General features: G+C 41.3%; 2 protein-coding genes across 4 annotated transcripts in view; one reads left to right on the top strand and one right to left on the bottom strand.

The window, feature by feature from the left end:
* Positions 1-2,930, bottom strand: part of oxsm (3-oxoacyl-ACP synthase, mitochondrial) — a 26,037-nt gene extending 23,107 nt beyond the window's left edge. The window contains exon 1 of one of the 3 annotated variants that reach the window (XM_043689467.1): positions 2,842-2,930. The gene's annotated coding sequence lies outside the window, so the exon portion shown is untranslated. Of the gene's footprint in view, positions 1-2,808 lie in introns of all 3 variants that reach the window. The other 2 variants (XM_043689465.1, XM_043689466.1) reach the window with 2 other exon arrangements.
* Positions 2,931-2,940: 10 nt separating this feature from the next.
* ngly1 (N-glycanase 1) overlaps positions 2,941-16,352 on the top strand; it is a 41,056-nt gene continuing 27,644 nt past the window's right edge. The window contains exons 1-4 of the mRNA XM_043689464.1: positions 2,941-3,243; positions 7,251-7,365; positions 11,973-12,197; positions 12,715-12,877. Of these exons, the coding sequence (XP_043545399.1) occupies positions 3,140-3,243; positions 7,251-7,365; positions 11,973-12,197; positions 12,715-12,877 (607 nt within the window). The 5' untranslated portion in view covers positions 2,941-3,139. The remainder of the gene's footprint in view (positions 3,244-7,250; positions 7,366-11,972; positions 12,198-12,714; positions 12,878-16,352) is intronic.

The following is a 16,352-nucleotide window of genomic DNA, read 5'->3' as shown; positions in this document are numbered from 1 at the left end:
CGGAGAGTTCAGAACTAGAGGGCATAGGTTTAGGGTGAGAGGGGAAAGACATAAAAGAGACCTAAGGGGCAACTTTTTCACGCAGAGGGTGGTACGTGTATGGAATGAGCTGCCAGAGGATGTGGTGGAGGTTGGTACAATTGCAACATTTAAGAGGCATTTGGATGGGTATATGAATAGGAAGGGTTTGGAGGGATATGGGCCGGGTGCTGGCAGGTGGGACTAGATTGAGTTTGGATATCTGGTCGGCATAGACGGGTTGGACCGAAGGGTCTGTTTCCATGCTGTACGTCTCTATGTCTCTTATGATGGAGAGGCCACAATGCCACTATTGTATGAAAGGTATAATTTAAATATGACACATTTACAAAAATAATTCTCATTAATAAACAAGGATATAGGAATTTATAATGAGGAAAGTTTACACAAAGTTTTAACTAGATTGGTAATATAAATAAATAAAATACATTTTAATACAATATACGTATAGATATTATTCAGAATGGCTATTTAGGGTTGATCCTGATTCAGTTAAACAAAATGTAATGATTATTCAAATTTATTCATTAAAACTAATCTTTGCAGCAAATTGTCCACTTAGTAGCTACAGGCTGATAGTAAGAATGTGATTTGTTATTTCATCTTTTAATTGTGTTTCTTGAATGCAAAATTACAACTAAGGAATCATTATCTATGTTGTGAATTTGTAACCAAGCTGTAAAGTATTCTTAAATTTGCTCCCATCAGTTTGACTACACAATAAGGTGGCCACTGCTGTAGACCAGAAATATTAGACACCAACTCCCAGATGTGCACAGACCTAGGAGGGGGAGAAGATACCATGCATGAGATACCATCATGAGCCTATCAATAGGGTGACCAGACAGTTTCCTCAAATAGTTCAAATATCCCAGCCTTCACCTTTCCCATTTATTGTGCAGGAGCAGCGTCAGTTTGAATTCGGATCTGAATTTATATACCCAGGGTGATTTTCCCTGCAGTCATCACAATTTGTGAGACACTTTGCCTCAGATGGTTCAGTGTGATGCTTTATTTCCAGTTGCTTCCATGTGTGACTTTGTCCCCAATCAGAAATCAGAGCAAGGCGATGCTTTGCCCGCCCCCGCCAAGTCCAAGTGAGGGGCGGGTGTATGTGAGAAAGTGACAGCAAGTGCGTGAGAATGAGAGAGAGAGAAAATACTGGAGGCTGGGAGTGGCCCAGACACACACACAAGACAGAGGATACGCGTTGCAGACACATACACCCAACCTCCGCCTCACTCCACAAATGTCTATTTACACAATAAACCAGGAGAGGATTGCAAAGTTAAAAATCACACAACACCAGGTTATAGTCCAACAGGTTTATTTGGAAGCACTAGCTTTCAGAGCACTGCTCCTTCATCAGGTGGTTGATAACCACCTGATGAAGCAGCAGGGCTCCGAAAAATAGTGCTTCCAAATAAATCTGTTGGATTATAACCTGGTTTTGTGTGATTTTTAACTTCGTACACTCCAGTCCAACACCACATCTCCAAACCAGGACAGGATAAAAGACAAACCACTTCCAACACACTTTCCTATGAATTCCACCAAAGTTAGTCTGGTGTGCATGCCACCCAAGATCAACTCAAAATCAGAGAGGGCACAGGTGTAATGTGAGAGAGGAAAGATTTAAAAGTAACTTAAGGGATAACATTTTCATGCAAAGGGTGGTGCATGTATGGAATGAACTGTCAGAGGAACTGGTGGAGACAAAAAAACTGCAGATGATGGAATCCAAGGTAGAAAAGTAGGAGGCTGGAAGAACACAGTAAGCTAGGTAGTATCAGGAAGGGGAGAAATCAACGTTTCAGGTATAATTGACTTCTCCACCTCCTGATGCTGCCCAGCTTGCTGTGTTCTTCCAGCCTCTTGTTTGTCTACTGAGGGAGTGGTGGAGGCTGCTAAAATTACATTTAAAAGGCATCTGGATGGGTACATGAATATGGGTCTAATGTTGGCAAATGTGACTAGATTAATTTAGGATATCTGGTCAGCATGAATGAGTTGGATCAAATGGTCTGTTTCTATGCTGTACATCTCTATGACAAGTCCCAATGTCATCCCCTGTCTCCTTCCCTTCCTCATTGGTCAGGATTTGGAACCATGCCTATCTCTCTCTAGCTCTGCTTCTGAAGTGAAGTGAAAAGGCAAAAAAAAAGGCTTATTTATCTTCTAGGCAGTGTTTAAATGGTCATTTTATGAATTACACACTTTTAAACAATCAATATATTATTTTATTAATTAATTTGCTCGGTAAATTGTTCCTTTTCTATACCCGAAACAGATCTCAGGTAGGTGTTGCTATGATCCTTGTTAAACAGGAAAGAGAAGCTCACAAGAAGTCTGAGAACTTTTTTGGAAGACCACCAATATATTGGAGAATATTGGAAGCTCCAAAAGGACCCAGGAGTATTGGAAAAGCTCAGCAAGTCAGCATCTTCTCGCGTGGAGAGAAAAAGCGCTCAGTGACCTGTTGTCAAAACCAGGTAAGATGGTGGATTTCAAATTAACAACAGCAGAAACCTGGAAACAGCAGAAACCTGGAAACAGCAGAAACCTGGAAACAGCAGAAACACTTGGGCCCCCAATCTCCTCGGAGTTGGGTCAGCACCAACATTCTTAGTTACTAAAATAAGAAAGGCTGGGAGGGAACCGTCCTTTCAAGGAAACATAAACACCCTAAAACAAAACACTGGAAACATTCAGAAGCAGGACTCATGAACAGAGAAGCGGAGGTAACATTACACTGGGAGACAGACTCACCCGCCGGCTCCCTGACGCGCAGGCGTGACCCACCTGCCGCTGCGCCGTGAACGTTAGGGAGTGGGTGGGGCTGGAGGTCCTTCCCCGCCCGCCAACACCAAAGAGCGTCAACGCCCAGAGGGCAAGAGCGGCGCTGGGGAAGGGAACTGCGGCGTCATCATTTTGTAGCGTCCGAATCGACGTGCGGGTTGTTTGAGGTCCTTTGCTGAGAGGCGGTCTTTTGTTTTTTTTGAGCTGTGGGTTGTCCGCTGTCGTGAGTATACGTGAGGAAGAGGAGTAGTGAAGGCGCCCGGCTCGGCTGGGAGCCTGGGCCGGCCTCGGTGCGGGCGCCATGGTGTCGGTGTCGGTGGCTGTCAGCGAGCTCAGCCAGAACCCCGAGCACATCTTCCTGGACGCTTCGGAGCTGCTGCTGAAATATGCTGATAACATCCTGAGGTAAGGGCGGGGAAAGCTAAAGGTCACGGCGTTCAGATCGCCCTCGGCGATGGGAAAGTTGGGTTCAAGGGTAAAATAGATGACCTCCCCCCCCCTCCCCCCCCAAACCCCGGGTGGGTCAATGCACTCCCCGATTTTGCTAAATTCCTCCTGGTTCGAATGAAGCGTTTCGGATGTTGTGTCCTGGGCTGAATACGTGGGAGATTTCGGCTGTCTTTCGACACACGCTTCTGGTTTCGGAGGCTTGTTCATTTCTGCGGCGGTAATCAGAACTCGGAAAGCCCCCCATTATGCCGTGCACACCGAGGGGGGGACACTCTAGAGAGGGTTCCAAGGGATGTCTCCTCAGGAATCAGCTCAAATCCCTCCTGCCCAGGACTGCTTGGAGACACCCCCACCCCCGCCGCCCCGATATTTTGCCTTCGCATTCCTGCGTATCGTCGAGACCACAGTGTGGAAATCGTCCTGTGAGCGAGGCTCTCCAAGATTGTGACATTCTTCCTAAGGTGTATTTCCCGGAATAGTTTGTGGTGCTGCAGCTGAGGTCTAATTGTAGACTTGTAAAGGTTGAGAGTAACCTCCCTCAGTTTTGTATTCGTTTTCACTATTCATTAAAACAAACATCCATGCTTTATTTACCTAATTGACCTTTCCTGCCACCGAGAACCTGCAGATCCTAATTTCTGCATCCTTTAGAATCGTATCATTTATATCATGCTACCTGTCCAGGTCATTTCTGCCAAAGTGCATCCTACTGGTTTTAAGTTGGGTGAGATCATTTCATCAGTCAATGTCCCCATAAAATCTGGCTCTACTGTTTACTGTATATTGCACTGACACATATATAGCAATTGCAAACATCAAAATTGTTATTTATGCAAATCGCAAAAAAGTGGCAGTCCTAATACTGACCCTAGTGTGGAGAGGTGAGTGGTTGGGTGCCCTCCTGCATGGTTCCTTCGATCAGAAAAGTAACTCAGTCTTTGCCTGCTATCTCTTAACCAATTTCATATCCAAGTTATCATTGTCCCGTTTGTGAGTTTTGAGAAGATTTGTAGCTCAGTTTGAAATTCTGGATGTAGGTTTGCTCACTGAGCTGGAAGGTTCATTTCCAGATGTTTTGTCACCATACTGGGTAACACCATCAGTGGGCGAAGCTCTGTTGTTAATTCCTGCTTTCTATTTAGATGTTTGGGTTTCTTTGGGTTGGTGATGTCACTTCTTGTGGTGACTTCATTTCCTGTGGTGATGTTATTTCCTGTTCTTTTTCTCAGGGGGTGGTAGATAGGGTTTGACTCTTATGTGTTTGTTGATAGAGTTCCGGTTGAAATGCCATGCTTCGAGGAATTCTCGTGCGTGTCTCTGTTTGGCTTGTCCTAGGATGGATGTGTAGTCCCAATCGAAGTGGTGTCCTTCCTTATCTGTATGTAAGGATACTAGTGAGAGAGGGTCATGTAGTTTTGTGGCTAGTTGATGTTCATACAAAATACCATGCAAAGACGGTAACAAACGTTACATTGTACAAACAGGCAGAAAACTAACCACCAGGGTACATGAACATCAACTAGTCACTTATCCACTAGTTTCCTTACATACGGATGAGGAAGGACACCACTTCGACTGGGACAACACATGCATCTTAGGACGAGCCAAACAAAGACATACACGAGAATTCCTAGAAGCATGACATTCCAACTGGAACTCTATCAACAAAAACATCGAGTTAGACCCCATCTCCCACCCCCTGAGAAAAAGAACAGGAAATGGCATCACCACAGGAAATGACATCGCCCCAAAGAAACTCAAACATATAAATAGAAAGAAGGAATTATCAACAGTGCTTTGCCTGGACGCCAACTGAAGGTGTTACCTAGTAGGGAGACAAAAATCTGGAAATGAACCTTCTAGCTCAATGAGCAAACCTCTATTCATTGTCCCTTTATTCCATGTAGTTATATTTTTCAAGCAGGTCTATTAGATAATTCTTTATCAAATGCCTTTTTGAAAGTTCATATGTCACATCAGCTTCATCAGTCCTTTGTTAGTTCGTCAAGTAACTCAGTCCAGTTTAGTTAGCTTTGATTTTGTCTTGAGAATTGCCTCAATTAGCTTTCCTACCACGGACGCAATAACTAGGTTTCTCTCCAAATGTTGTTGAACCAAGAGGTGACAGTCATAACATTTAAACCTTCTGCCAGTACTTTCATATCCAAAGAGGAATTGATTGTGATCAGAGCTTTTGTTGTCTCCGTAACTTTGCCAACTTATTTAGCTTTTTGTTTTCTTAATTCAGCATCTCGACTGCCCTCTCACTCCGAGTTTAATGTTATCCCTTTCTTTTGAGTGTGCCTCATTTCAACTTTATCCCTCCTTAACCAATTCATAATTTCTTCAACTGGCTTTTTAAAAAAAATATTGTGCACATTTACCATTTGGAAATTTGAATTCCTAAAGTAGAGGCAAATGGATTTGGGTTTCAGTTCTGGGTTTTTTTTTTGAGAAGTCAAAGTCATTTGCAAAAGTGATCCAAGTAGAATTTTTAAGGCAGCATCTGGCTTAGTAAGTGCCAAGCCCGATACCAGTAATGTTACTTTTTGAGGTGTCTACACTGATGAGTTTATGATATGCAGAAAAACAATTGATCCGGAAGAACTAGTGCTTGGGTTTGAGTTGAGTTCAGAAGTATCCGATTTCAGTTTCATCACAGCAGAATGATTGATTTTTATTTTGTGAAGTCTCCAAGCTGTATTACCATTGAAGCTGGAGGGAAGCCCCTAGGCCATCAGAACTGGAGGGAGTGAGTTAGCTAAGAAATTAGTTAGGCTAGGGGTTATATTAAACGGTTAATATCTGTAAATAATAGCTGGCAAACTTTGAAATGTTGTTTTGCTGTTTATGTTAACTTTTAAAATCAGTTGTTATATAGGTATTTTGTTTTAATAAGTTTGAGTTCTTTTATTAAAAGAACCTTGACGGCTTTGAGTGAATATGTTCAAGTGACTGCGCCATGGTAATATACTGCAAAAATAAACCTTTTGATCTTTCAAGCCAAATTTCATTCTTGGATCTGTTTTATCCAGTATAACCTTCAGCTAGGATCATAGTAGTATGTTGATACAATTTTTTAAAATTTAATTTGTTAATTGCTAACCTTTTCATCTATTTTGCCATTCTTAGATTTTTTTGATTTTTCCCTTCTACTGCCCATATTCATCTCATTTTAATTTTATTTCCTAGCTGGCATTTGTCATAAACCTTTCCCTTTTAACCACTATTTCTTTTATCATCCAGATAGCAATAACTTTAGATGCCCCATCTTTCATCTTTATAGGAAGCCGCTTGGTTAGTACCTAACATATCTCTGCCTTGAAGGCTCATTACAGTTTTTCTGGCCAATTTGAGAGAGCAAGTGAAACCAAATTGCTAAAAGTCTCCCTTCCCATTAGATATTTTGTCTTTCTTATGAATTATCTAATGCATTATGCATTTCAAGGCATTTTTTCAAACAGCATATTATCCAGTTTACAGTGAGCCACACCACAAAAGAGCCAGTTTGTTGCATCCACCACATTCCAAATGATGTACTTTCATAAAACGTCAAGGAATCACAGTTGACACAAGACTTGAAAACAAAATGCAAGACAATGCAGAAATTGATTCCTGCTGCCCCCTTCTACGGGGAGGGGGTGGGGGAGATACTCTTGCCAAAAGAAGGCAGACTACTATCAGTCTAGAGAAATTGTCAAAATAAATGATAACCATTTCTGAGCTAAGACATTGGTAATATTCCCACAGGGAATACTGGACCTGAGCAGTAGCCTTTAAAAGGAAGCTGGTTATTGGATAAATATGACACATTCTGGCACCAAATGCCATGGAACATTCTCCACAAAAGGAGAATAAGTGATATTTGATCACTTTGGAAAAATAATTCATTATTCAAATTAGGAATGTACATATTCAATACTTCCTGTAGCTTGTCACATGATACTCTCTCTCTTTAACAGGAACCCGAATGAAGACAAGTACAAATCAATTAAGATTGGGAATCAAACTTTTTCAAACAGACTGCTTCCCGTTAAGGGAGCTGTTGAGTGTCTCTTTGAAATGGGATTTCAAGAGGTGCGGTAATACTTTTTAATTAAAGCTAATAATTTCTTAAATAAAAGGTATTATTAAGGATGCAGTACACTAAGCTAGCAGGAGTAGGTCAAGATGATGTAACTGAGATGTGGAATATTTTAAAATTTTCTTCAGGATCTGGGCTATAAGCCATTGTAGTTGCTGCTAGTATGTGGGCTCGAGGCAGCTAAAAAGCTCCAAGAGACCTAAAATGAGATAGAGAACTTGTAGACTTGTATCCAGGAGAGTGCATACCCTGGAAAGTGCACATACATCTGATTTAGAACAATTAAATTGTTGAGTAACATCCAAGTCAGAACCAGTCACAATAAACATCTGGTTAAATGGTCACCTAGTTCTAATGGAGGTCGATACTGGTAGGGCTGTTTCAGTGATTGCAGAACCAGTCTTTAACAAAACTCACTCTGGATTCCAACCATTTAGTTTGAGCAAAATTTTAGCTAGACTAATAATCTGTACCGGGAAACCTTTACAACTGGTCTCTGAGAAACAACTGGTTCTGTTACCACTGTAATAAAAGGCTCGGGTCCAAGCTTGATGAGGTGAAATTGGTTGAGAAAGATTAATCTTCATTGGCTCAGCGTTTTTCGATTAGAAAATGGCTGCTGGAGTGAAGTCTTAGTTGAATATCCGAAAGTTTTTCAAGAAGGTCTAGGGACTATCAAAGGAGCCAAGGCCACCTTGTATTTTGACCAGGAAATAATTCCATGATTCTGTAAGGCCCATTCAGTGCCATTTGCCTTTTGGGTAAGGTACTGACAGAAATCAGAAAGCTAGAAAGTGAAGGTGTTAGGAATCTAGTTCTGTTTGCAGAATGAGCAGCACTGCTGGTACCAATTTGCCTTTGTGGGAATTTTAAACAAATGGTAATTTGCTTTTTGTGATGGGATAAATGCGCAATTCCTTAAGTAGAGGATTTATATGCAGAGCTCGTGCGAGGCTGTCCTTCACGAAGCTCAGCATGAACCATGCGTGTTGCAATTGTGGTCAGATGAGGATTCCCAGAAGCATGTTACAATTAATACCCATAAGAGTTTGTACCAATATGAGTCAGCCATTTGGGATATTGTCAGCCTGTGCAATATTTCAACAGATGGAGAACATTTTACAAGGACTACCACAGGTCACCAGTTATCTGGATGACAAGCTAATAGCAGGGAATACCAATAAGGAGAACTTGGACATAGCCCTTTGATGTTTCTCCCAGGTGGGTGTGTGACTGAGAAGGAAAAAGTTTGTTCCAGGCACCCCAAGTGACCTATTTGGGCTGCAGAGTCGACAAAACTGGGTTATATCCATTGGAAGATAGTGAGGGTGATCAAAGATGTCCTGGCTCCCACGTTTGTACCAGAGCTTAGGTCTTTCCTTGGATTAGTGAATTATTACAAAGGTTATACATAACCTGGCCTTCGTCCTGCACCTTTGTATCAATTCTTTAAAAATAAAGGTCAGTCTTGGAAATGGTTACATCACTTTCAGGGTAGTAAATAAACAGCTTGCATCCTCTAAGATGTTGGCACTCTATGATTGCAAGCAAGATCTAGTTTTGACATGCAATGCCTCCTTGAATGACATAGAGGTAGCATTAGCTCATAGGTGGTCTAATGGAGAGGAACGCCAAATAGCGTATCCATTCTGGATTTTGACTAATACAGAGCATAAATACGCTCAGGTAGAGATGGAAGATTTGGTGATCGTATATAGAGTTAGGAAGTTCCACCAATACCTTTGTGGGTGTAAACTTGTAATAATAATGGACCACAAACCCCTTCCATGTCTACTTGCCCATCTGAATGGATATATGATTAGGAAGGCCTTAGAGAGATATGGGCCAAATGGAACTAGATTTACATAGGACAACTGGTTGAAATGGAAGAGTTGTTCTGAGGGGTCTGTTTCCATGTTTTATATCTCTGACTCTAAAGAGGAGAATGCAGTCCTGCTCATTGCTCATAGCTTCAGGCCAAATTCAGCAATGGGCTCTAACACTAAGCACGTACAATTACAAGTTGGAATGCTGTCCAGGGGGCCAAGTAACAAAGCGAACGTATTTGGCTGCCTCCTGCTACCAGATACATCAGTGGTACTGCCACCAAAAGAGTCCGTAATGGTTTTACATTTTCTGGACACCTTTCCAGTCACAGCTGACAATATCAGACTTTGGATGCAGAAAGATCTTGTCATGGTAAAACTGAATCAACTGGTGGTGATGGAGGTAACCAAAAGACCATTACAACCAGAATTGAAGTGTTTTTGGACCCAGAGAGACCAGATCACAATTGACGGTGCCATGTTATTATGGGAAGCAAGACTGATTGCCCTGAGCAAAGGACACTGCCAAATATTGGCTGAGCTCCATCAGGGTCATCAAAGGTTTTCCAAAGTAAGATGTTGGCGAGAAGTTATCTTGTGGCCTCAGTTGGACTCCATTATAGCTATGTTGATGATGCAGTGTCCAGAGTGCCAACAAAGATTTAAAAATTACTACCAGCAGCTCCTCCACATTGGTGGAAATGGTCAGGTAAACCCTGGACTCTGTAGGTCCTCTCATGGGCTCAATGTTCTTAGTCATTGTGGATGCTCACTCAAAGTGGCTGGACGTGCATAGAGTTCACTTGTCAAACATTGAAAGACAAATCTTATGCAATACAGGAGTGTCAATGCCAGACACAAGACACTGGTAAGCGAGAGAATGAGTTTTCTTCAGGGGATGACGTTTGGTAAGGGAACCACGGGAATGGCCCTGCATGGTGGAGGCATTGTTGATGTGAGGTCTGGTCCAGTGACGTAGGTGTGGTGATCCTGAAAAAGCATGTGGACCACATGAAAGCTGCAAACAAAGCAGGAGCAAAACATGCCGAGCTCCTCGGAACATTCAAAAGCTGGCGGAACCAGTGGGTACTCCCTTTCCATTGCCTTTTGCAGCCTGAAGAAGAGAATGAATTTCTGAGATGCTGTGGGTGTGGAGGTGACTGATTATGCATTACATGCCGCCCGTGTCAGAGGAACCTGACTTATTGCGTAAAAGCCCCAGCAGGAGCTACAAAAAAAAAAGAACTGGGCCAGTGTCCCCTAACTTGGGGAGGGATGTAGTGATTGTAACAAAGTCAGCCAGGTGGACCTCCTAGAATAAGCTTCCTGATTGGACCAGATTAGCAGCCGCAGTCGGGAATCCCTAGCTGACAGATAAAGAGGATTATCAGACATTCTGTCACTGAGGGAGCTGGCTCACTGTCAAGGACTTTTCTCATGTTAATAAAGGGTGACTTGGTGGCAGCATACCAGCTGCTGTGGAGTTATTTCAGATTGCACCTGTGATTTCAATTTTTCATTCTCTATAACAAGGACATTGGTTAGGCCAATTTTGGAATACTGCATGCAGTTCTGGTGTCCCTGCTATAGGAAAGATTCTGGATCAGTGGTGCTGGAAGAGCACAGCAATTCAGGCAGCATCCGAGGACAGGCAAAATCGACGTTTCGGGCAAAAGCCCTTCATCAGGAAAGATGTTGTGAAACTTGAAAGGGTTCAGAAAAGATATACAGAGATGTTGCCAGGGTTGGTGGGTTTGAGCTACAAGGAAAGGTGGGATAGGCTGCAGCAATTCTCTCTGGAGTGCCTGAGGCTGAGATTTGATCTTATGGAGGTTTATAAAATGAGGGGCACGGATAGGGTGATTAGCCAAGGTCTTTTTCCCAGAGTAAGGGAATCTAAAACTAGAGGGCATAGGTTTAAGGTGAGGGGAAAGATTTAAAAGGGACCTGTGGGGCAACTTTTTAAGAGGGTGGTTCATGCAGGATGAGCTGTCAAAGGAAGTGGTGGAGGCTGGTACAATTACAATATAATTGTAATACAACACAATACAAAGCATCTGGATGGATACATGAGTAGGAAGGTTTAAGAGGGCAAATGTTGGCAAGTAAGGCTAGATTAATTTAGGACGTCTGGTTGGCTTTGATGAGTCCGATCGAAGGGTTGGTTTCTGTGCTGTACAGCTCTGACTTTATTTGCATTTTGGTCTAGACCTACTCGCACATTAACAAATGGTAACGAAGGACAGAGTACAGCATGTCTGAGGCTTCTTCACATGATCTTTCTGCATCAGTCTTTGTACAGTTCTGAACAAAGCATTTGAAACTTGAATTTGAAAGTGACTTAAATTGGACTAGTCATGGTATAGTCACAGTAGCAAGTGAACTGACAGGAATAGACTGCAAAACTCTAACAGAAGACAAAAACATAAATACGTTATGCATTGTGCTTTTGAATATAATGTTCTTTTATTCAGAATAAATATATTAATGTGATAGAAGATTTTTGTAAGGAATGAGAATGACTTTGAAATTGCAAGTTTTTAAAATCCGTAATTAGTTACTGTCCAATACATTGACTGATATTTGTTTTCGTTAGGGATAATCTTCAAGGGGAAGTGGGGAACTGTTTTATGTGCTTGTGTATTCTTAATTGGTTTGAATAAATATCCAAATTGTGTAAGTTAGTATATGACAATATTTGTCATTTAACAAAAAAATGAATTCTTATGAAACATGCTATAAATTAAATTTATTTATGATCTTTCAATCTGCAGGAGGAAACCCATCTTGTCTTTCCTAAAAATGGTTCAGTGGAAAAGCTGCAAAAAGTAAGAGACTTAATTGCTGCTGAAAGAAATCGTAGGACAACTGTCGATAAATCTATATCGCAACCACTTTCTGCAGCTGCCCAAGCCCAGCTGAGAGAGCCTGGAGCCTCCTTCCGTGCTGTGCCATTTTTTAATGAAATTCCTACTCAGCTATTGAGGCCAGTGACTGTGGTAAGATTTTTAAACAAAATTATTAAACATGGCTAGAATAGTTTAGAACAAACTAATGGAATAACTTAAAATCACTAGTTGAGGAGTCATTTAGCAAAACTGAATGCTTTGTAAATAATCTGTAAAGTAAAATCTATGAAATTGCTCTGCTAAGTCTCACTTTCATTATGTATTCACTTTCATTATGTATTTTCTTAGTGACTATTGATCTAGACCTCTTAAGTCAGTGCACCCCATTGCTGTGGTGACTGATATCTCTTGAAAGATGGTTATCAAAAGTTATAGAGAGAAAGGGATGGAAGAATAGTATACTATACTCCGCTGTAGAGGATGCCATTTGTGACATCAGTGCTATCTCAATGATTATGGCAAGTCTGAAAAGATGGGTGTTTGACAAAACTCAAAATAAAAAAGTGAAAAATGTGTACAAAGTAATTTAAAATTAGTTAATTTGCATGTTTGATAGCATTTTGAATACAAGATGAATTTTTAAAAAACGTTACTTGTATCCCTAAAGCCATCATCAAGGAGTTTCTTGGCAACTTTACAAACACATTTTCAGGACGTCTTAATGTATGAGGACACTACATTGCAAAGAAAAGCCCTGGCCTGTATTCCTTCTCAGGAACTGAGGAAAAGAGCTAATGAAAAGCTGTTGCATGCCATAAAATTGGATTCAGGTATGTTCTGTTTTAAAATAAAGTGCACTTTATCCTTTTTTTCTTCTTGTGGTTGAGTGAAAGAATGACTCCTGTACCGTGCCGCACTCTTTGAGCTAGAAGGAAGTGTTTGGGAGCCTACTTCTGCAAATGTATCTCTACATTGGAAAAGATATGTGAAAATGACCATTACAATTCCAGTAGAGTCTTTATAACTTTTTAAAATAGGAGTTTAGAACTCTGAGTTTATAGGTCAAAGCATGACAAGATTTCATATTTTAAAACTGACTGTAACAATTGATTGAAAAATGGCAGTCTCAAATAAACACTGTTTAATCTTAATTGCAAAGTGCTCACTGATGCATATTTTGTAGAATTATTTTCTGCAAAGAATGGGGACTGGGTCAGTAAATATTTTCATGCTTGTTGGGTAGGGGTTTATGGAGACAGACAAAGTGGAATTGAGGCCAGAATTGGATCAACTATGATATTAGAGTGGTGGAGGAGACTTGAGGGCTGAATTAGCTACTACATACCATTCTTCTGTCTTGATGAAAAGATTAAAACTCTACACTTTGGGAGTTTTCACAATCAAATGTTACTGTTGCAGTATGCAGTGTTTTAACAGTCCAGCATGCATCATCTGTGTGACCATTTTACTGCTTGCCCTAAGTGTATCAATCACCAAGTTATGTCTGTTTTTACTTTTGAGCCATATGTAAATGAATTAATCCATTCTGAGGTGATTACTATAAATTTTTTCTGTATTGTGAAAGAAACATAGAAAATAGGGGCTAACTCTACCGATCAATATGATGATCCTGTATCTCACTGTCATATTGTCACTCTCTACTCTCACCCCTTGAGATTTCTAGTTTCCAAAATCAATCTACTTAAATGAATTCAGTGACTTGGTTACCACATACTTCTGGAGTAGAAAATTTCATGAGCTCACGACAGTGAGTGTAGCAATTTCTCCTCCTCCTTCGTTCAAAGTGATCTACTGTATACACTGAGACGGTGACTCCTTGTTCTGCCTTCCCTAACCTGTGGTAACATCATCCCTGCATCCAAACTGTTGAGCCCTGTTAGTATTTTAATTTAAAATTCCGGTGAATACTGTCCCTGTCGATCCAATCTCTCTGCATGTGATAAAATGCCTTCCCAGTTATCAGTCTGGTGAATCTTCACTGCTCTTCCACAATGGCAAGTATATATTTTAGATTAGATTACATTACATTACAGTGTGGAAACAGGCCCTTCGGCCCAACAAGTCCACACCGACCCGCCGAAGCGCAACCCACCCATACCCCTACATTTACCCCTTACCTAACACTACGGACAATTTAGCATGGCCAATTCACCTGACCTGCACATCTTTGGACTGTGGGAGGAAACCGGAGCACCCGGAGGAAACCCACGCAGACACGTGGAGAACATGCAAACTCCACACAGTCAGTCGCCTGAGGCGGGAATTGAACCCGGGTCTCAGGCGCTGTGAGGCAGCAGTGCTAACCACTGTGCCACCGTGCCGCCCACTAATAGATGCGGAGACCAAAACTACACATAGACAAGTGTTGTCTCACCAAAACCCTGTACAGTGGAAGTAAGTTGTCATTGCTCCTGTACTTAAACCCTCTTGGAATAGATGCATGTGCTTTCCTAGTTGTTCGCTGTACCTTTTTTTTATATGCTTGCTTTCAGTGATTTTTTATACAGGACATTCAGGCGGCTTTAGATATTTACCTTTGCCAATCTGTCATGATTTAAATAATATTCTGCAATTGATTTTCCTACTATTTATCCACATTGTACTGCCTCTACCTTCTAAGGGAGTAAAGGCAGATAAATCTAGTGGCGCTGATGATTTGCATCCTAGGATGTAGAAGTGGTAGTTATGGCGTTGAGGATGCATTGGTGTTGAAAAATCATTGGATTCTGGGGAACTACCAGAGAATTGGAAAACTGCCAATGTGCCACCGATATTCAAAAGGGAGAGAGGCAGGCAAAAAGCAGGCATCTGTTTGCTGATTATTGGAAAGTATTGGACTCAACTATTAAGGGAGTAATACAGCATTTGGAAAATCATAACACAAGCAGAGCCAGGTGGCTTCATGAAAAGGAAATAGTGTATGTTTAATTTATTAACCTTTATTTTTTGAGTCTCTCGACCAGAATGGTTAGAGGAGAACTAGTAGATGTGTTGTATTTTTAATTCCAAAAGCCGTTCAACAAGATACTTCACAAAAAGATAAGTTGTAAGAGCCTATGGTGTTAGAGATAGCATATTGGTTAATGGGCAGGAAACAGCAAGTGGAAATAAGAGGTTCTTTTCCAGGTTTTCGACCTATACCAGTGGGGCTGCACAGGCATCAGTGCTAGGAATGCATCTGTTTACAATATTAATGACTTGGAGGAAGGAAGTGAATGTACTATAGCCAAATTTGCTGACAACAACAAAAAAACGGATAGAAAGACATATTACAAGAGGGATACTAGCAGTTGGTAAGTTATGTGGGCAAAAACTTGGTAAATGGCGCATAATGTACGAAAATGTGAAATTGTTCATTTTAGAAGCGAGAACAAAAGAACGGTGCCATTTAAATGGAGCAAATCTGTGAAAAGGTGAAAAACAAAGGGACTTGGGAATACTTGTGCTGAAAGCAGAGAAAGCTAATGGAATGCTGGTCCTTATTTCCGGGGAAGTTGGAATATAAGTAGAGAGATTTTACTGGAACTACACAAGGTGTTTGTGAGACCAAATGTGAAGCTCTGAGCAGTTTTGGTTCCCTTTTTTAAGGAAAGACATTATTTCACTGGAGGCAATCTGTCGATAAAATTACTAGAATGATCCTTTTGAATGAAGGGATTGTCTATGAGTGAAGGCTACACAGATTGGAACTGTACCCACTGGAGTTTTGAAGAACGAGAGGTGATCTCATTGAAGCATATAGCATTGAACCTTAAGGGGCTTGAAATGGTTAATGCTGAGAATGTTTCCTGTCATAGAGAGTCTAGGATCAAAGGGCTGTCAATGTAAGACGGAGATGAGGAGGAATTTCTTCTCCGAAGGTTGAGTCTCTTTGGAATTCTTTGCCACAGAAAAGCCAGGGATCTATAGACTGGTGAGCCTTGAGTCAATGGTGGGTAAACTGTTAGAGGTGTTGTGGTTCTGTTCGCCGAGCTGGAAGTTTTTGTTGCAAACTTTTCGTCCCCTGGCTAGGCGACATCATCAGTGCTTGGGAACCTCCTGCGAAGCGCTTCTTTGATGTTTCCTCCGGTGTTTATAGTGGTCTGTCTCTGCCGCTTCCGGTTGTCAGTTTCAGCTGTCCGCTGTAGTGGTTGGTATATTGGGTCCAGGTCGATGTGTTTGTTGATGGAGTTTGTGGATGAATGTCATGCCTTTAGGAATTCCCCTGGCTGTTCTCTGTCTGGCTTGCCCTATGATAGTAGTGTTGTCCCAGTCGAATTCATGTTGCTTGTTGCCTGCGTGTGT

This window comes from Chiloscyllium plagiosum, chromosome 5 (genome assembly GCF_004010195.1).
Source record: "Chiloscyllium plagiosum isolate BGI_BamShark_2017 chromosome 5, ASM401019v2, whole genome shotgun sequence".
Lineage (NCBI taxonomy): Eukaryota > Metazoa > Chordata > Chondrichthyes > Orectolobiformes > Hemiscylliidae > Chiloscyllium > Chiloscyllium plagiosum.
The sequence above is the reverse complement of the archived record's forward strand: the minus strand, read 5'-3'. Positions and strand labels throughout refer to the sequence as shown.